Source organism: Lutjanus erythropterus, chromosome 22 (genome assembly GCF_056507025.1).
Source record: "Lutjanus erythropterus isolate fLutEry1 chromosome 22, fLutEry1.hap2, whole genome shotgun sequence".
Classification (NCBI taxonomy): domain Eukaryota; kingdom Metazoa; phylum Chordata; class Actinopteri; order Lutjaniformes; family Lutjanidae; genus Lutjanus; species Lutjanus erythropterus.
The window spans coordinates 9,187,501-9,210,169 of record NC_139338.1 but is presented as its reverse complement, the minus strand read 5'-3'; the positions used below and the strand labels follow the sequence as shown (position 1 = coordinate 9,210,169).

At 33.0% G+C, this 22,669-nt stretch overlaps 1 protein-coding gene across 2 annotated transcripts in view; it reads left to right on the top strand.

The window, feature by feature from the left end:
- The window catches only part of plxnc1 (plexin C1), a 69,455-nt gene that overhangs the window by 25,973 nt on the left and 20,813 nt on the right, over positions 1–22,669 (top strand). For both annotated transcript variants that reach the window (XM_084711176.1, XM_084711175.1), the window contains exons 22-23: positions 685–853; positions 2,077–2,177. In XM_084711176.1, coding sequence (XP_084567302.1) covers positions 685–853; positions 2,077–2,177 — 270 coding nt within the window. The remainder of the gene's footprint in view (positions 1–684; positions 854–2,076; positions 2,178–22,669) is intronic.

Genomic DNA, 22,669 nt, shown 5'->3' with positions numbered 1-22,669 from the left:
GATTTCAGAACTTTAAATGCATATTTGCAGTAGTTGACACATTAACACCCTGCACACAAACTATAAATGTCTACAAACCTGCAACAAAAACAGTCTATCTGTTGAATTATCTCTACCAGGCTCCTCTAAGGTTACACCTTCAGTACTGTGTACTCTCTTCTTCTACACTTCCATCTCTGTGCTGCTACACTGGCCCAAGCCATGGCAGTCATGAACGTTTTATGTAATCTACCAAACCACCTCCTCACTTCACTGCTCGTTTCCATCCATTAGAGGGTGTGTGCATTAGCCACAAAGCTGCAGAAAGGAAATAAGATGGAGAGTGATGATGCATTCGCTCATGCTGTGAAAGCCTTTCATTAACCACACCTTACCTCAAACATCTCTAATGTCTTGCAATATGAAACGGCTGTTGTTTCAATGCTGCTGTTTGCATGATGGGAAAACTGAGGTTAGTGGTTACTCAGGTGGTTTTTGACAAGTAGGAATGCAGGTAAACAAATAGCTGTGCTGTGTGCCGGTGTGGTAAACTTTCCGTAACCATTCAATCACACATGCACTCTGTAGCATAGATTCTACAGTCAGTGTACACGTCTCAGAGTAGCAAATGAAACCATGAAAGATTAGTAACATTTAGGACATGTAACAGTCTATTTTGTCCATGTTTGTATGTATTGTCTACAGAAGCTGAAGGTGCTGTTTGCAGTGGGCAGTGACGGAGAGGTCAGCGAGCCTCTGGAGGTCAACGCTCTGACCTGTGACACAGTGGAGCAGGTCAAAGAGAAGATCCTGTCCACCTTCAAGGCCAAGTTTGGTTTCCCCTACAACACCTCGCTCAGGGACGTTTGTGTTGGTGAGCAACAGAACGGGCTGTTTAGTCCTGTCATAGAGCTCCACTGTTGTCCAAAAACTGTTGACCTGGCAGTTCACTACAAAATCAAAAATCCATATGTCCTCTGCTGTTTGTATATGTAGATCGCTTTGTTTTGAGTTGCAGAATTTTGGAGGAATTGGCTGTAGAGATGCCTGCCTTCTCTCAAATATAATGCAATTCTCTCTAAAACTCATCAGCAATGTCTCTTTCCAGAAGTCATGACTCAGATACTCAAGATAATCCACAAACCTTGTTGTGAGCAGTTTCATGTAGGAACTATTTTCTCTCTGTTAGAGCCTGATCGACATACATACAGCACATGTGTGGGTGGACCGATATTACTGTCCCAATACTGGCCAATCACAGCTATGTTGGTATCAACATATATGTTGTCTGATATGCACCGATGTGAAAAGTAATTCTTTAACAGACTATGATGCAGATTATTTTTATTTGTTAGCTTTTTATGTACATTTGATCCTTTTTCTAAATTCAGGTTTAACATGCATAGATTTTGCTTTATTTATGTTTTTTTTAAGTTCATAATTTTTAAAATTGTTTAGTGTTAAACCGTAAAATACTCCGCCTCCATTGCATAACTGTCTCAAGTCTTAACAACTTTTGAGGGATCATTACAAAAAATCTGTTTATGTGCATATTCTGTACTTTTTATATTATATTCTGTACAAACAATATTGGTTGATGTATTGATATTGGAATGATTTATTCTCTATTATTATTGGTATTGGCATCGGACCCAAACATCCAGTATCGGTTGAGTCACACTTTTTACCAAACTACATCTGCTAACCATATAAATGCACAGAAGGAAGAGATGTTACAGCTCAGCTGAGGAGGATGGCTATGTTTACAGCCCACACTGTCATGAGCACAAGCCTCTCTTCTGTGAGTAGATGCATGCTTCCTTCTGCCCAGTGATGATGGTTGGTGGATGTAGTTCTGTAGAAAGGAAAAAATAGTTCCCACATGACACTGCTCACAGCATGGTGTGAGTAATTGAGTAATGGTTTCTGGAAAGAGACACTAATGTTGAGTTTTTCAAACTTATTTTTTGACGCTTTAGCAGCCCCTAGTTCCATTATATTTTAGAGAAGACGGACAATCTCTACGGCCAATATGTCCACAAAATATCTATCTAGATGGATAAAGAATATTAACACAACTCACTCTCTTTTCACCAGAGTATGAGAAGAATGGATCGTTTGTTCCTCTTCAGGAAGTAGATGCGAGCTCGGAGGTTATTGGCGAGGTGACGATGCTCAACACGCTCAAGCACTACAAGGTGAGAAATTAAAGTATTCATGGATGGGTATCTGGGTACAGACATGTAACATGTCCCTCATCTAGCCTTTATAGGAGCAAACCCAGAGACACTAGACTGTGTGACCTTGTCTTTTTTTTTTGTCTTTTTTTTGTTTCCTCTGGTTACTTTTGTTTCTCTGTGGTCATTTGTGTCTACATGTAGTCATTTTGTGTCTCTTTGTGGCACTTATGTGTGTCTTTAGATACTTTAGATACTTGTTTGTCCTTATAGTCGTTTTTTGTTTCCTTGTAGTCATTTTATGTCACTTTGTGGTAGTTTTCTGTCTACATGTCTATGTTCTGTGTTTTTGTCTCCTGGGGTTACTTCTGTGCCTCTGTGGTCGAGTTGTGTCTCTTTTATGATAGTTTTGTGTCTCTCTGGGGTACTTTTGTATCTCCTCATTGTTTTGTGTCTCTTTAGTTGTAGTTTTGTGTCTCTTACCAGCAGTGTTGGGCTGTCAGGGCCATTGAGGCCTTCTCTGCTAACCCGATCAAAATCATATATTTTTTCTTAATTACATTAATGTCTGAATGTGTCTGAATTCAATTATTCTTCAACAAGCTACTATAATATATCCAGAACAAACATGGTTATTTCCGTCTGAGCTAGAGTTGTGATTTCCTACATATATGTATATGTATATATGTGTATATGTGTGTGTGTGTATATATCTATCTCTATCGCTATATATACACATACACACAATATTAGAAGTTGTGTAAGCGACTGCTGAACAGTTACTGCACTTTTTTTTTGCGCTGTGTGATGCACGTGTGCAATCTGCTTGCTGAGTGACAAAAAATTAAGATCTGATTGTGATGCTGCTGTAGCTGCTATAGTGGACTGTGGTGTGTGACTGCGTGTCTTTTGAGAAGTGACTGATTGGGCTGTAAAGCAACCATAGGACAACTTGGTGTATGCGTGTGTGTGTGAGGGGGGTCGGGGGGTGGAGTGTGCAGTTGATTACTGAAGTCTGACTGAAACCCCATGGTTTGGTGCTGCCAAGTAGTCGCTTTGTGTCTCTTTATAGTAGTTTTATGTCTCTTTTTGGTACATTTAGCCTCTTTCTGGTAAATTTTTCTCTTTGTGGTAGGTTTGTGTCTCCTTGTAGTCATTTTGTGTCTCTGTTTTTGTCTCTTTTTGTTTCAAATAGCTGTTAACATTTCTTCTCAAAAGTTAGTCATACAAAGACCGACACTTCAGCTCAAGGGGCCCCTGACCGCCACCAACTTCTGTCATACGTATATACTCATGCAAAAAGTCACTGGGAGTTTCAGTTTGTGTTGTGTTGTTGTGTGTGGCATGGTGAGCGTTGGATGGAGGATGCTGCTGAGGTGAAACTTAACTGAAGCAGAAACACGCCCATCAAACACTGCATCTCAAACAAACCACAGTCCCAGTCACAACGAGGGCAAGCAGGCCGAACTACCCTCCTCTCCACAGAGTGTTATTCTGTGGTGGTTATATATAATTAATCAACAGTGTAAATAACACCCCCCTGACTATAAATACCTTTAAATATTTTTAACATTGAAAGATTAGATCTAACAGGAAAAGGCTAAATGGTTTCATATGCTTGAGGACCTAAGTAGCTGTGTAAACATGAGAACATTGTACCACACTTTACTTACTTTGAAATTTGCTGTTCAACTTATGGTCATCATTTCCTGTAATTTCAGTGCGAGGAGATGGGAAGACTCTTCTCCAGTTCACTTGTCATTAAAGTTAACAGGAAGAAAGAATTTTTTATGAAAAAGAAAAGAAACATGCTAGAGGAAGAGTGGTTTGTAATGGCTTCATAATGCAATAATTGAGTCTTATTGTTGCTATCAGAGCCGGGGACCCGTGAGTGGTGCGATAGCCTGGTGGCCTGGACTGTGTTGGCCATATTATATGTCAGGGATAAAGGGATAATTCGCCCCAAAATAAAAATTCAGTCATTATCTGCTCACTGGCATGCTGACTGAAGGTTGGGATTGTTTTTTTAGGTCACAAAAGTTGGAAAAAAGTTGACTTGTCATTTACACCATGTGTTTTAAAGTGAGCGGCATACTGGGGCTTTAGGAGACTTGGATTATGCCAGATGAGCAGTATGGAGGCTTTTTATGTTTTGTTTTGTTTTTTTTTACATTTGAAAACCATTCACTTCCAGTGTTTGGGAGATTCTACAACACTATTTTATTGTGAAACTCCAGCAGTGTTTTGTGAACTAAAAACTGAACCTGACCTTTAATCAGCATAAGATAATGACCCAATTTTCCTCTAAATCCTTCTAACATCCAGTTCTGACTAAATGTATATTTTAATATAAAGTAGAATTAAGTAAATGTCGGATGAAGACATTTTCTGAAGTTCTTGGAAAGCTGATGTGTTTACTCAAAGTGGTAACACCTGTGTCCACTGCAGACCCCAGTATCTCTGGGGGATTTTCTGTGGGTGATTGTGGTTTCCTTTTCCGCATGCAAACAATGAAAACAAAACAAAGCAAAAGGTAAAGCTGAAAGCATCTCTGATGTAAATGGCAGGTTTCATTGCTGTATGTATGTATGTATCTATGTATGTATGTATGTGTTGTCTCCTTTTATTTATATATGTATATATGTATGGATGCATGTATGTGTTGTCTCCTTGTATGTATGTATGTATATGTTGTCTCCTTGTATGTATGTATGTATGTATGTATGTATGAGTTGTCTCCTTGTATGTATGTATGTATGTATGTATGTATGTATGTATGTATGAGTTGTCTCCTTATATGTGTGTGTGTGTGTGTGTGTGTATGTATGTATGTATGAGTTGTCTCCTTGTATGGATGTATGTATGTATGAGTTGTCTCCTTGTATGCATGTATGTATGAGTTGTCTCCTTGTATGTATGTATGTTTGTATGTATGAGTTGTCTCCATGTATGCATGTATGTATGTATGTATGTATTTATGTATATATGTATGTTTGTATGTATGAATTGTCTCCATGTATGTATGTATGTATGTATGTATGAGTTGTCTGTATGTATGTCTGTATGTATGCATGTATGTATGTATGTATGTATGTATATATTTATGTATGTATGAATTGTTTCCATGTATGTATGTATGTATGTAAGTATGTATGAGTTGTCTCCATGTATGTATGTATTTATGAGTTGTCTCCATGTATGTATGTATGTATGAGTTGTCTCCTTGTATGTATGTATATATGTATATTTGAGTTGTCTCCTTGTATGTATGTATGTATGAGGTTTCTCCTTGTATGTATGTATGCATGACTTGGCTCCTTGTATGTATGTATGTATGTATGTATGTATGTAGGTATGTATGTATGTATGAGTTGCCTCTTTGATTGTATACATATACGTATGTATGTATGAGTTGTCTCCTTGTATGTATGTATGTATGCATGCATGTATGTATGTATGTATATAGGTATGTATGTAGGTATGAGTTGTCTCCTTGTATGTATGTATGGATGTCTGTATGTATGTATGTATGAGTTGTCTCCATGTATGTATGTATGTATGTATGTATGAGTTGTCTCCATGTATGTATGTATGAGTTGTGGCCATGTATGTATGCATGATTTGTCTCCTTGAATGTATGTATGAGTTGTCTCCATGTATGTATGTATGTCTGTATGTATGTATGTATGTATGAGTTGTCTCCTTGTATGTATATATGTATGTATGTATGTATGAGTTGTCTCCTTGATTGTATGCATGCATGTATGTATGAGTTGTCTCCTTGTGTGTATGTATGTATGAGTTGTCTCCTTGCATGTATATATGTATTTATGTATGAGTTGTCTCCTTGTATGTATGTATGTATGTATGAGGTTTCTCCTTGTATGTATGTATGCATGACTTGGCTCCTTGTATGTATGTATGTATGTATGTATGTATGTATGTATGTATGTATGTATGTACGTAGGTATGTATGTATGTATGAGTTGTCTCTTTGATTATATACATATATGTATGTATGAGTTGTCTCCTTGTATGTATGTATGTATGTATGCATGCATGTATGTATGTATGTATGTATGCATGTATGTATGTAGGTATGAGTTGTCTCCTTGTATGTATGTATGGATGTCTGTATGTATGTATGAGTTGTCTCCATGTATGTATGTATGGATGTATGTGTGAGTTGTGGCCATGTATGTATGTATGCATGATTTGTCTCCATGTATGTGTGTGTGTGTGTGTGTATGTATGTATGTATGTATGTATGTATGTATGTATGTATGTATGTATGTATGTATGTATGTATGTATGTATGTATGTATGTATGTATGTATGTATGAGTTGTCTCCTTGTGTGTATGTATGTATGTATGAGTTGTCTCCTTGTGTGTATGTATGTATGAGTTGTCTCCTTGTATGTATGTATGTATGTATGTATGAGTTGTCTCCTTGTATGTAAGTATGTATGTATGTATGAGTTGTCTCCTTGTATGTATGTATGTATGTATGTATGAGTTGTCTCCTTGTATGTATGTATGTATGAGTTGTCTCCTTGTATGTATGTATGTATGTATGAGTTGTCTCCTTGTATGTATGTATGTATGTATGAGTTGTCTCCTTGTATGTATGTATGTATGTATGTATGTATGAGTTGTCTCCTTGTATGTATGTATGTATGTATGTATGAGTTGTCTCCACGTATGTATGTATGTATGTATGTATGAGTTGTCTCCACGTATGTATGTATGTATGTATGTATGAGTTGTCTCCACGTATGTATGTATGTATGTATGAGTTGTCTCCGTGTATGTATGTATGTATGTATGAGTTGTCTCCGTGTATATATGTATGTATGTATGAGTTGTCTCCGTGTATATATGTATGTATGTATGAGTTGTCTCCGTGTATATATGTATGTATGTATGAGTTGTCTCCGTGTATATATGTATGTATGTATGAGTTGTCTCCGTGTATATATGTATGTATGTATGAGTTGTCTCCGTGTATATATGTATGTATGTATGAGTTCTCTCCGTGTATATATGTATGTATGTATGAGTTGTCTCGGTGTATATATGTATGTATGTATGAGTTGTCTCGGTGTATGTATGTATGTATGTATGAGTTGTCTCGGTGTATGTATGTATGTATGTATGAGTTGTCTCGGTGTATGTATGTATGTATGTATGTATGAGTTGTCTCGGTGTATGTATGTATGTATGTATGTATGAGTTGTCTCGGTGTATGTATGTATGTATGTATGAGATGTCTCGGTGTATGTATGTATGTATGTATGAGTTGTCTCCTTGTATGTATGTATGTATGTATGTATGTCTGTATGTATGTATGTATGTACACATGCATGCATGACTTGTCTCCATGTATGTATGTATGTATGAGTTGTCTCCATGTATGTATGTGTGAGTTGGCTCCTTGTATGTATGTGTGAGTTGGCTCCTTGTATGTATGTATGTATTTATGAGTTGTCTCCTTGAATGTATGCATATGTGTACATATGAGTGGTCTCTATGTATGTATGTATGTATGTATGTATGTATATATGAGTTGTCTCTATGTATGTATGTATGTATGTATGTATGTGTTGTCTCCTTGTATATATGTATGTATGAGTTGTCTCCTTGTATGTATGTATGTATGTATGTATGTATGAGTTGTCTCCTTGTATGTATGTATGTATGTATGTATGTATGTATGTATGAGTTGTCTCTATGTATGTATGTATGAGTTGTCTCCTTGTATGTATGTATGTATGAGTTGTCTCCTTGTATGTATGAGTTGTCTCCACGTATGTATATATGTATGAGTTGTCTCCAAGTATGTATGTATGTATGTATGTATGAGTTGTCTCCATGTATGTATGTATGAGTTGTCTCCGTGTATGTATGTATGTATGTATGTATGTATGTATGAGTCGTCTCCGTGTCTGTATGTATGTATGTATGTATGAGTTGTCTCCTTGTATGTATGTATGTATGTATGTATGTATGCATGTATGTATGTATGCATGTATGTATGTATGAGTTGTCTCCTTGTATGTATGTATGAGTTGTCTCCTTGTATGTATGTATGAGTTGTCTCCACATGTGTATGTATGTATGAGCTGTCTCCATGTATGTATGTATGTATGTATGTATGTATGTATATATGTATGTATGTATGTATGTATGAGTTGTCTCCTTTTATGTATGTATGAGTTGTCCATATGTATGTATGTATGAGTTGTCTCCATGTATGTATCTATATATGTATGAATGTATGTATGAGTTGTCTCGATGTATATATGTATGTATGTATGAATGAATGAGTTGTCTCGTATCTATGTATGTATGTATGTATGAGTTGTCTTCATGTATGTATGTATATATGTATGTATGTATATGAGTTGTCTCCATGTATGTATGTATGTATGTATGTATGAGTTGTCTCCATGTATGTATGTATGTATGTATGTATGTATGTATGAGTTGTCTCCATGTATGTCTGTATGTATGTATGTATGTATGTATGTATGTATGAGTTGTCTCCATGTATGTATGTATGTATGTATGTATGTATTTATGAGTGGTCTCCATGTATGTATGTATGTATGTATGTATGTATGTATGTATGTATGAGTTGTCTCCATGTATGTATGTATGTATGTATGAGTTGTCTCCATGTATGTATGAGTTGTCTCCATGTATGTATGTATGTATGTATATATGTATGTATGTATGAGTTGTCTCCATGTATGTATGTATGTATGTATGTATGTATATGAGTTGTCTCCATGTATGTATGTATGTACGTATGTATGTATGAGTTGTCTCCATGTATGTATGTATGTACGTATGTATGTATGAGTTGTCTCCATATATGTATGTATGTATGAGTTGTCTCCATGTATGTATGTATGTATGTATGTATAAATGTATGAGTTGTCTCCATGTATGTATGTATGTATGTATGTATGTTTGAATTGTCTCCTCGATTGTATGTATGTATGTATGTATGTATGCATGTATGAGTTGTCTCTTTGATTGTATACATGCATGTATGTATGTATGAGTTGTCTCCTTGTATGTATGTGTCCTTGTATGTATGTATGTATGTATGTATCTATGTATGTGTGAGTTGTCTCCTTGTATGTATGTATGTATGTATGTCTGAGTTGTCGCCATGTAGGTATGTATTTTTGGATGTATCTATGAGTAGTCTCCTTGTATGTATGTATGTATGAGTTGTCTCCTTTTATGTATGTATGAGTTGTCTCCAATATATGTATGTATGTATGTATATGAGTTGTCTCCATGTATGTATGTATGTATGTATATGAGTTGTCTCCATGTATGTATGTATGTATGTATGTATGTATTTATGTATGAGTTGTCTCCATGTATGTATGTATGTATGTATGAGTTGTCTCCATGTATGTATGTATGTATGTATGTATGTATGTATGTATGTATGTATGTATGAGTTTTCTCCATGTATGTATGTATGTATGTATGTATGTATGTATGTATGTACGTATATGACTTGTCTCCATGTATGTGTGTATGTATGTATGTATGAGTTGTCTCCATGTATGTATGTATGTATATATGTATGTATGTATGTATGTATGTATGTATGTATGTATGAGTTGTCTCCATGTATGCATGTATGTATCTATTTATGTATGAGTTGTCTCCATGTCTGTCTGTCTGTCTGTCTGTCTGTATGTATGTATGAGTTTTCTCCATGTATGTATGTATGTATGTATGTATGTATGTATATGAGTTGTCTCCATGTATGTATGTATGTATGTATGTATGTATGTATGTATGTATGTATGTATGTATGAGTTGTCTACATGTATGTATGTATGTATCTATTTATGTATGAGTTGTCTCAATGTCTTTCTGTCTGTATGTATGTATGTATGTATGTATGTATGTATATTAGTTGTCTCCATGTATGTATGTATGTATGTATGAGTTGTCTCCATATATGTATGTATGTATGTATGAGTTGTTTCCATGTATGAATGTATGTTTGAGTTGTCTCCACATATATATGTATGTATGTATGTATGTATGTATGTATGTATGAGTTATCTCCATGTATGTATGTATGTATGTATGAGTTGTCTCCGTGTATGTATGTATGTATATATGTATGTATGTATGTATGGGTTGTCTCCTTGTATGTATGTATGTATGTATGAGTTGTCTCCTTGTATGTATGTATGTATGTATGTATGTATGAGTTATCTCATTTTACGTATGTATGTATGTATGTATGTATGAGTTGTCTCCTTGTATGTATGTATGTATGTATGTATGTATGAGTTGTCTCCTTGTATGTATGTATGTATGTATGTACATATGTATGAGTTGTCTCCTTGTATGTATGTATGTATGTATGTATTCATGTATGTATGTATGCATTTATGTATGTATGAGTTGTCTCCTTGTATGTATGTATGTATGTATGTATGTATGTATGTATGTATGAGTTGTCTCCAGGTATGTATGTATATATGTATGTATGTATGTATGAGTTGTCTCGATGTATGTATGTATGTATGTATGTATGAATGAATGAGTTGTCTCGTATCTATGTATGTATGTATGTATTTATGTATGTATGAGTTTTCTCCATGTATGTATGTATGTATGAGTTGTCTCATGTATGTATGTATGTATGTATGTATGTATGAGTTTTCTCCATGTATGTATGTATGTATGTATGTATGTATGTAAGTATGTACGTATATGAGTTGTCTCCATGTATGTATGTATGTACGTATGTATGTATGTATGAGTTGTCTCCATGTATGTATGTATGTATGTATGTATGTATGTATGTATGTATGTATTTATGAGTTGTCTCCATGTATGTATGTATGTATGTATGTATGAGTTGTCTCCATGTATGTATGTATGTATATATTTATGTATGTATGAGTTGTCTCCATGTATGTATGTATGTATGTATGTATGTATGTCTGAGTTGTCTCCATGTAGGTATGTATTTTTGGATGTATGTATGAGTAGTCTCCTTGTATGTATGTATGTATGTATGTATGAGTTGTCTCCTTTTATGTATGTATGAGTTGTCTCCTATGTATGTATGTATGTATGTATGTATGAGTTGCCTGTATGTATGTATGTATGAGTTGTCTCCATGTATGTATGTATGTATATATATATATGTATGTATGAGTTGTCTCCATGTATGTATGTATGTATGTATGAGTTTTCTCCATGTATGTATGTATGTATGTATGTATGTATGTATGTATGTATGTACGTATATGACTTGGCTCCATGTATGTATCTATGTACGTATGTATGTATGAGTTGTCTCCATGTATGTATGTATGTATGTATGAGTTGTCTCCATGTATGTATGTATGTATGTATGTATGTATGTATGAGTTGTCTCCATGTATGCATATATGTATCTATTTATGAGTTGTCTCCATATCTGTCTGTCTGTCTGTCTGCATGTATGTATGTATGTATGTATGAGTTTTCTCCATGTATGTATGTATGTATGTATCTGTTTATGTATGAGTTGTCTCCATGTCTTTCTATCTATATGTATGTATGTCTCTATGTATGTATGTATGTATGTATGTATGTATGTATATGAGTTGTCTCCATGTATGTATCTATGTATGTATGTATGTATGTATGTATGTATGTATGTATGTATGTATGTATGAGTTGTCTCCATATGTGTGTGTATGTATGTATGTATGTATGTATGTATGAGTTGTCTCCTTGTATGTATGTATGTATGTATGAGTTGTTTCCATGTATGAATGTATGTTTGAGTTGTCTCTTTGTATGTATGTATGAGTTGTCTCCACGTATGTATGTATGTATGTATGTATGAGTTGTCTCCATGTATGTATGTATGAGTTGTCTCCATGTATGTATGTATGTATGTATGAGTTGTCTCCGTGTATGTATGTATGTATGTTTGAGTTGTCTCCTTATATGTATGTATGTATGAGTTGTCTCCTTGTATGTATGTAGGTATGAGTTATCTCATTGTAGGTATGTATGTATGTATGTATGAGTTGTCTCCTTGTATGTATGTATGTATGTATGTACATATATATCAGGGGTCTCCTTGTATGTATGTATGTCTGTATGTAAGTATGTATGTATGTATGCATTTATGTATGTATGAGTTGTCTCCTTATATGCATGTATGTATGTACATATGTATGAGTTGTCTCCTTATATGTATGTATGTATGTATGTATGTCTGCATGTATGTATGTCTGCATGTATGTATGTCTGCATGTATGTATGTATGCATGTATGTACATATGTATGAATGTATGTATGAGTTGTCTTGATGTATATATGTATGTATGTATGTATGAATAAATGAGTGGTCTCATATCTATGTATCTATGTATGTATGTATGAGTTGTCTTCATGTACGTATGTATGTATGTATGTATGTATGTATGTATATGAGTTGTCTCCATGTATGTATATATGTATGTATGTATGTATGTATGAGTTGTCTCCATGTATGTATGTATGTATGTATGTATGAGTTGTCTCCATGTATGTATGTATGTATGTATATATGTATGTATGTATGAGTTGTCTCCATGTATGTATGTATGTATGTATATATGAGTTGTCTCCATGTATGTATGTATGTATGTATATATGTATGTATGTATGAGTTGTCTCCATGTATGTATGTATGTATGTATATATGAGTTGTCTCCATGTATATATGTATGTAGGTATGTATGTATGAGTTGTCTCCATGTATGTATGTATGTATGTATGAGTTGTCTCCATGTATGTATGTATGTATGTATGTATGTATGAGTTGTCTCCATGTATGTATGTATGTATCTATTTATGAGTTGTCTCCATACCTATCTGTCTGTCTGTCTGTCTGTATGTATGTATGTATGTATGTATGTATGTATGTATGTATGTATGAGTTTTCTCCATGTATGTATGTATGTATGTATGTATGTATGTATGTATATGAGTTGTCTCCATGTATGTATGTATGTATGTATGTATGAGTTGTCTCCATGTCTTTCTATCTGTATGTATGTATGTATGTATGTATGTATGTATGTATATGAGTTGTCTCCATGTATGTATCTATATATGTATGTATGTATGAGTTGTCTCCATATGTGTGTGTGTGTGTGTGTGTGTATGTATGTATGTATGTATGTATGTATGAGTTGTCTCCTTGTATGTATGAATGTATGTATGAGTTGTTTCCATGTATGAATGTATGTTTGAGTTGTGTCTTTGTATGCATGTATGAGTTGTCTCCACGTATGTATGTATGTATGTATGTATGTATGTATGAGTTGTCTCCGTGTATGTATGTATGTATGTATGAGTTGTCTCCTTGTATGTATGTATGTATGTAAGAGTTGTCTCCTTGTATGTATGTATGTATGTATGAGTTATCTCATTGTAGGTATGTATGTATGTATGTATGAGTTGTCTCCTTGTATGTATGTATGTATGAGTTGTCTCCTTGTATGTATGTATGTATGTATGTATGTACATATGTATGAGGTGTCTCCTTGTATGTATGTATGTATGTATGTATGCATTTATGTATGTATGAGTTGTCTCCTTGTATGTATGTATGTATGTATGTACATATGTATGAGTTCTCTCCTTGTATGTATGTATATATGTATGTATGTATGTATGTCTGCATGTATGTATGTCTGCATGTATGTATGTATATATGTATGAATGTATGTATGAGTTGTCTTGATGTATATATGTATGTATGTATGAATAAATGAGTTGTCTCGTATCTATGTATCTATGTATGTATGTATGAGTTGTCTTCATGTATGTATGTATGAGTTGTCTCCATGTATGTATGTATGTATGTATGTATGTATGTATGTATGTATGAGTTGTCTCCATGTATGTATGTATGTATGTATGTATGTATGTATATATTAATTTTCTCCATGTATGTATGTATGTATGTATGTATGTATGTATGTACATATGTATGAGTTATCTCATTATATGTATGTATGTATGTATGTACATATGTATGAGTTTTCCTCATGTATGTATGTATGTATGAGTTGTCTGTATGTATGTATGTATGAGTTGTCTCCATGTATGTATGTATGTATGTATGTATGTATAAGTTGTCTCCTTGTATGTATGAATGTATGTATGAGTTGTTTCCATGTATGAATGTATGTTTGAGTTGTCTCTTTGTATGTTTGTATGTATGTATGTATGTATGTATGTATGTATGAGTTGTCTCCGTGTATGTATGTATGTATGTATGTATGTATGTATGAGTTGTCTCCTTGTATGTATGTATGTATGTATGAGTTATCTCATTATAGGTATGTATGTATGTATGTATGAGTTGTCTCCTTGTATGTATGTATGTATGAGTTGTCTCCTTGTATGTATGTATGAGTTGTCTCCATGTATGTATGTATGTATGGATCTATTTATGTATGAGTTGTCTCCATGTCTGTCTGTCTGTCTGTCTGTCTGTCTGTATGTATGCATGTATGTATGTATGTATGTATGAGTTGTCTCCATGTATGTATGTATGTATGTATGTATGTCTGAGTTGTCTCCATGTAGGTATGTATTTTTGGATGTATGTATGAGTAGTCTCCTTGTATGTATGTATGTATGTATGTATGAGTTGTCTCCTTTTATGTATGTATGAGTTGTCTCCTATGTATGTATGTATGTATGTATGAGTTGTCTCGATGTATATATGTATGTATGAATGAATGAGTTGTCTCATTTCTATGTATGTATGTATGTATGAGTTGCCTGTATGTATGTATGTATGTATGAGTTGTCTCCATGTATGTATGTATGTATATATATATGTATGTATGAGTTGTCTCCATGTATGTATGTATGTATGTATGAGTTTTCTCCATGTATGTATGTATGTATGTATGTATGTATGTATGTACGTATATGACTTGGCTCCATGTATGTATCTATGTACGTATGTATGTATGAGTTGTCTCCATGTATGTATGTATGTATGTATGAGTTGTCTCCATGTATGTATGTATGTATGTATGTATGTATGAGTTGTCTCCATGTATGCATGTATGTATCTATTTATGAGTTGTCTCCATATCTGTCTGTCTGTCTGTCTGCATGTATGTATGTATGTATGTATGAGTTTTCTCCATGTATGTATGTATGTATGTATCTGTTTATGTATGAGTTGTCTCCATGTCTTTCTATCTATATGTATGTATGTCTCTATGTATGTATGTATGTATGTATGTATGTATGTATGTATGTATGTATATGAGTTGTCTCCATGTATGTATCTATGTATGTATGTATGTATGTATGTATGTATGTATGTATGTATGTATGAGTTGTCTCCATATGTGTGTGTATGTATGTATGTATGTATGTATGTATGAGTTGTCTCCTTGTATGTATGTATGTATGTATGAGTTGTTTCCATGTATGAATGTATGTTTGAGTTGTCTCTTTGTATTTATGTATGAGATGTCTCCACGTATGTATGTATGTATGTATGTATGAGTTGTCTCCATGTATGTATGTATGAGTTGTCTCCATGTATGTATGTATGTATGTATGAGTTGTCTCCGTGTATGTATGTATGTATGTTTGAGTTGTCTCCTTATATGTATGTATGTATGAGTTGTCTCCTTGTATGTATGTAGGTATGAGTTATCTCATTGTAGGTATGTATGTATGTATGTATGAGTTGTCTCCTTGTATGTATGTATGTATGTATGTACATATATATGAGGGGTCTCCTTGTATGTATGTATGTCTGTATGTAAGTATGTATGTATGTATGCATTTATGTATGTATGAGTTGTCTCCTTATATGCATGTATGTATGTACATATGTATGAGTTGTCTCCTTGTATGTATGTATGTATGTATGTATGTATGTCTGCATGTATGTATGTCTGCATGTATGTATGTCTGCATGTATGTATGTATGCATGTATGTACATATGTATGAATGTATGTATGAGTTGTCTTGATGTATATATGTATGTATGTATGTATGAATAAATGAGTGGTCTCATATCTATGTATCTATGTATGTATGTATGTATGAGTTGTCTTCATGTACGTATGTATGTATGTATGTATGTATGTATGTATGTATATGAGTTGTCTCCATGTATGTATATATGTATGTATGTATGTATGTATGAGTTGTCTCCATGTATGTATGTATGTATGTATATATGAGTTGTCTCCATGTATGTATGTATGTATGTATATATGTATGTATGTATGAGTTGTCTCCATGTATGTATGTATGTATGTATATATGAGTTGTCTCCATGTATATATGTATGTAGGTATGTATGTATGAGTTGTCTCCATGTATGTATGTATGTATGTATGAGTTGTCTCCATGTATGTATGTATGTATGTATGTATGTATGAGTTGTCTCCATGTATGTATGTATGTATCTATTTATGAGTTGTCTCCATACCTATCTGTCTGTCTGTCTGTCTGTATGTATGTATGTATGTATGTATGTATGTATGTATGTATGTATGAGTTTTCTCCATGTATGTATGTATGTATGTATGTATGTATGTATGTATATGAGTTGTCTCCATGTATGTATGTATGTATGTATGTATGAGTTGTCTCCATGTCTTTCTATCTGTATGTATGTATGTATGTATGTATGTATGTATGTATGTATGTATATGAGTTGTCTCCATGTATGTATCTATATATGTATGTATGTATGTATGAGTTGTCTCCATATGTGTGTGTGTGTGTGTGTGTGTATGTATGTATGTATGTATGTATGTATGAGTTGTCTCCTTGTATGTATGAATGTATGTATGAGTTGTTTCCATGTATGAATGTATGTTTGAGTTGTGTCTTTGTATGCATGTATGAGTTGTCTCCACGTATGTATGTATGTATGTATGTATGTATGTATGAGTTGTCTCCGTGTATGTATGTATGTATGTATGAGTTGTCTCCTTGTATGTATGTATGTATGTAAGAGTTGTCTCCTTGTATGTATGTATGTATGTATGAGTTATCTCATTGTAGGTATGTATGTATGTATGTATGAGTTGTCTCCTTGTATGTATGTATGTATGAGTTGTCTCCTTGTATGTATGTATGTATGTATGTATGTACATATGTATGAGGTGTCTCCTTGTATGTATGTATGTATGTATGTATGCATTTATGTATGTATGAGTTGTCTCCTTGTATGTATGTATGTATGTATGTACATATGTATGAGTTCTCTCCTTGTATGTATGTATGTATGTATGTATGTCTGCATGTATGTATGTCTGCATGTATGTATGTATATATGTATGAATGTATGTATGAGTTGTCTTGATGTATATATGTATGTATGTATGAATAAATGAGTTGTCTCGTATCTATGTATCTATGTATGTATGTATGAGTTGTCTTCATGTATGTATGTATGAGTTGTCTCCATGTATGTATGTATGTATGTATGTATGTATGTATGTATGAGTTGTCTCCATGTATGTATGTATGTATGTATGTATGTATGTATGTATATATTAATTTTCTCCATGTATGTATGTATGTATGTATGTATGTATGTATGTACATATGTATGAGTTATCTCATTATATGTATGTATGTATGTATGTACATATGTATGAGTTTTCCTCATGTATGTATGTATGTATGAGTTGTCTCCATGTATGTATGTATGTATGTATGTATGTATGTATGTATAAGTTGTCTCCTTGTATGTATGAATGTATGTATGAGTTGTTTCCATGTATGAATGTATGTTTGAGTTGTCTCTTTGTATGTTTGTATGTATGTATGTATGTATGTATGTATGTATGTATGTATGTATGAGTTGTCTCCGTGTATGTATGTATGTATGAGTTGTCTCCTTGTATGTATGTATGTATGTATGTATGAGTTATCTCATTATAGGTATGTATGTATGTATGTATGAGTTGTCTCCTTGTATGTATGTATGTATGAGTTGTCTCCTTGTATGTATGTATGAGTTGTCTCCTTGTATGTATGTATGTATGTACATATGTATGAGTTGTCTCCTTGTATGTATGTATGTATGTATGTATGTCTGCATGTATGTATGAGTTGTCTTGATGTATATATGTATGTATGTATGAATAAATGAGTTGTCTCGTATCTATGTATCTATGTATGTATGTATGATTTGTCTTCATGTATGTATGTATGTATGTATGTATCAGTTGTCTCCATGTATGTATGTATGTATGTATGAGTTGTCTCCATGTATGTATGTATGTATGTATGTATGAATATTCTCCATGCATGTATGTATGTATGTATGTATGTATGTATGAGTTGTCTGCATGTATGTATGTATGTATGTATATGAGTTGTCTCCATATATGTATGTATGTATGTATGTATGAGTTTTCTCCATGTATGTATGTATGTATGTATGTATGTAAGTATGTATTTATGTATGTATGTATGTATGTATATGAGTTGTCTCCATATATGTATGTATGTATGAGTTTTCTCCATGTATGTATGTATGTATGTATGTATGTATGTATCTATTTATGTATGAGTTGTCTCCATGTCTTTCTTTCTGTATGTATGTATGTATGTATGAGTTGTATACTTGTATGTATGTATGTATGTATATATGAGTTGCCTCCATGTATGTATGTATGTATGTATGTATGTATGTATGAGTTGTCTCCATGTATGTATGTATGTATGTATGTATGTATGAGTTGTCTCCATGTATGTATGTATGTATGTATGTATAAGTTGTCTCCATGTCTGTATGTATGTATGTATGTATGATTTTTCTCCATGTATGTATGTATGTATGTATGTATGTATGTATGAGTTGTCTCCATGTATGTATGTATGTATGTATGTATGTAGGTATGTATGTATATATAATTTGTCTCCATGTATGTATGTATGTATGTATGCATGTAACTATGTATGTATGAGTTGCCTTCTTTTAAGTATGTAGGTATGTATGTATGAGTTGCCTCCATGTCTGTATGTAGGTATGTATGTATGATTTTTCTCCATGTATGTATGTATGTATGTATGTATGTATGTATGTATGTATATATGAGTTGTCTCCATGTATGTATGTACGTATGTATGTATGTATGTATGAGTTGTCTCGATGTATATATGTATGTATGAATGAATGAGTTGTCCCCATGTATGTATGTATGTATGTATGTATGTATGAGTTGTCTCCTTGTATGTATGTATGTATGTATGTATGTATGTATTTATGTATATATGAGTTGCCTACATGTATGTATGTATGTACATATGTATGAGTTTTCCCTATGTATGTATGTATGTATGTATGAGTTTTCTCCATGTAAGTATGTATGTATGTATGTATGAGTTGCCTCCATGTATGTATGTATGTATGTACGTATGTATGTATTTATGTATGTACGTATGAGTTGTATGTATGTATGTATGTATGTACGTATATGAGTTGTCTCCATGTATGTATGTATGTATGTATGTATGAGTTGTTTCCATGTATGTATGTATGTACATATGTATGAGTTGTCTCCATGTATGTATGTATGTATGTATGTATGAGTTGTCTCCCTGTATGTATGTATGTATTTATGTATGTATGTATGAGTTGTCTCCTTGTATGTATGTATGTACATATGTATAAGTTATCTCATTATATGTATGTATGTATGTATGTATGTATGTATGTACATATGTATGAGTTGTCCTCATGTATGTATGTATGTATGAATGAGTTGTCTGCTCTATATATGTATGTATGTATGTATGTATATATGAGTTGCCTCCATGTATGTATGTATGTATATATGAGTTGCCTCCATGTATGTATGTATGTATGTATGTATGTATGAGTTGTCTCCATGTATGTATGTATGTATATATGAATGTATGAGTTGCCTCCATGTCTGTATGTATGTATGTATGTATGTATCTATGTATATATGAGTTGTGTCCATGTATGTATGTACGTATGTATGCATGTATGTATGAGTTGTCTCGATGTATATATGTATGTATGAATGAATGAGTTGTCTCGTATGTATGTATGTATGTATGTATGTATGTATGAGTTGTCTTCATGTATGTATGTATGTATGTATATGAGTTGTCTCCATGTTTGTATGTATGTATGAGTTTTCTCCATGTATGTATGTATGTATGTATGTATGTACGTATATGAGTTGTCTCCATGTATGTATGTATGTATATATGAGTTGTCTCCATGTATGTATGTATGTATGTATGTATGTATGTATGAGTTGTCTCCATGTAAGTATGTATGTATGTATGTATGAGTTGCCTCCATGTATGTATGTATGTATGTATTTATGTATGTATGTATGAGTTGTATGTATGTATGTATGTATATATGAGTTGTCTCCATGTATGTATGTATGTATGTATGTATGTATGTATGTATGTATGTATATATGAGTTGTCTCCATGTATGTATGTATGAATTGTCTCCATGTATGTATGTATGTATTTATGTATGTATGTATGAGTTGTCTCCTTGTATGTATGTATGTATGTATGTATGTACATATGTATGAGTTATCTCATTATATATATGTATGTATGTATGAATGTACATATGTATGAGTTGTCCTCATGTATGTATGTATGTATGTAGGTATGTATGTATGAGTTGCCTCCATTTATGTATGTATGTATATATGAGTTGCCTCCATGTATGTATGTATGTATGTATGAATTGTCTCCATGTATGTATGTATGTATGTATGTATGTATGAGTTGCATCCATGTCTGTATGTATGTATGTATGTATGATTTTTCTCCATGTATGTATGTATGTATGTTTGTATGTACATATGAGTTGTCTCCATGTATGTATGTATGTATGTATGAGTTGTCTCGATGTATATATGTATGTATCAATGAATGAGTTGTCTCGTATGTATGTATGTATGTATGTATGAGTTGTCTTCATGTATGTATGTATGTATGTATGTATATGAGTTGTCTCCATGTTTGTATGTATGTATGTATGAGTTTTCTCCATGTATGTATGTATGTATGTATTTATGTATGTATGTATGTATGTATGAGTTGTCTAATTGTATGTTTGTATGTATGTATGTATGTATATATGAGTTGCCTCCATGTATGTATGTATGTATGTATGTATGTATGAGTTGACTCCATGTATGTATGTATGTATGTATGTATGTATGAGTTGTCTGCATGTCTGTATGTATGTATGTATGTATGTATGTATGTATGTATGTATGATTTTTCTCCATGTATGTATGTATGTATGTATATATGAGTTGTCTCCATGTATGTATGTATGTATGTATGTAGTTATGTAACTATGTATGTATGAGTTGTCTTCTTTTAAGTATATAGGTATGTATGTATGAGTTGTCTCCATGCATGTATGTATGTATGTATGTATGTATGTATGTATGAGTTGTCTCCATGTATGTTTCTATGTATGTATGTATGTATGTATGTATGTATGTATGAGTTGTCTCTATGTATGTATGTATGTACATACGTATGAGTTATCTCATTATATGTATGTATGTATGTATGTATGTACATATGTATGAGTTGTCCCCATGTATGTATGTATGTATGTATGTATGTATGTATGTATGAGTTGTCTCCTTGTATGTATGTATGTATGTATGTATGTATGTATGTATGTATGAGTTGTCTCCATGTATGTTTCTATGTATGTATGTATGTATGTATGTATGAGTTGTCATCTTGTATGTATATAGATATGTATGTATGAGTTGTCTCTATGTATGTATGTATGTACATACGTATGAGTTATCTCATTATATGTATGTATGTATGTATGTATGTATGTATGTACATATGTATGAGTTGTCCCCATGTATGTATGTATGTATGTATGTATGTATGTATGTATGAGTTGTCTCCTTGTATGTATGTATGTATGTATGTATATATGAGTTGCCTCCATGTATGTATGTATGTATGTATGTATGTATGTATGTATGAGTTGTCTCCATGTATGTATGTATGTATGTATGTATGTATGTATGAGTTGTCTCCACGTCTGAATGTATGTATGTATGTATGTATGTATGATTTTTCTCCACGTATGTACTCATACATATGTACATACATACATACATACATACATATAATGAGATAACTCATACATATGTACATACATACATACATACATACATACATACATACATACATACATGGAGACCACTCATACATACATATCTATATACATACAAGAAGACAACTCATACATACATACATACATGCATACATACATACATAGAGACATACATGGAGACAACTCATACATACATACATACATACATACATACATACATACATACATACATACATACAAGGAGACAACTCATACATACATACCTATATACTTAAAAGAAGACAACTCATACATACATAGTTACA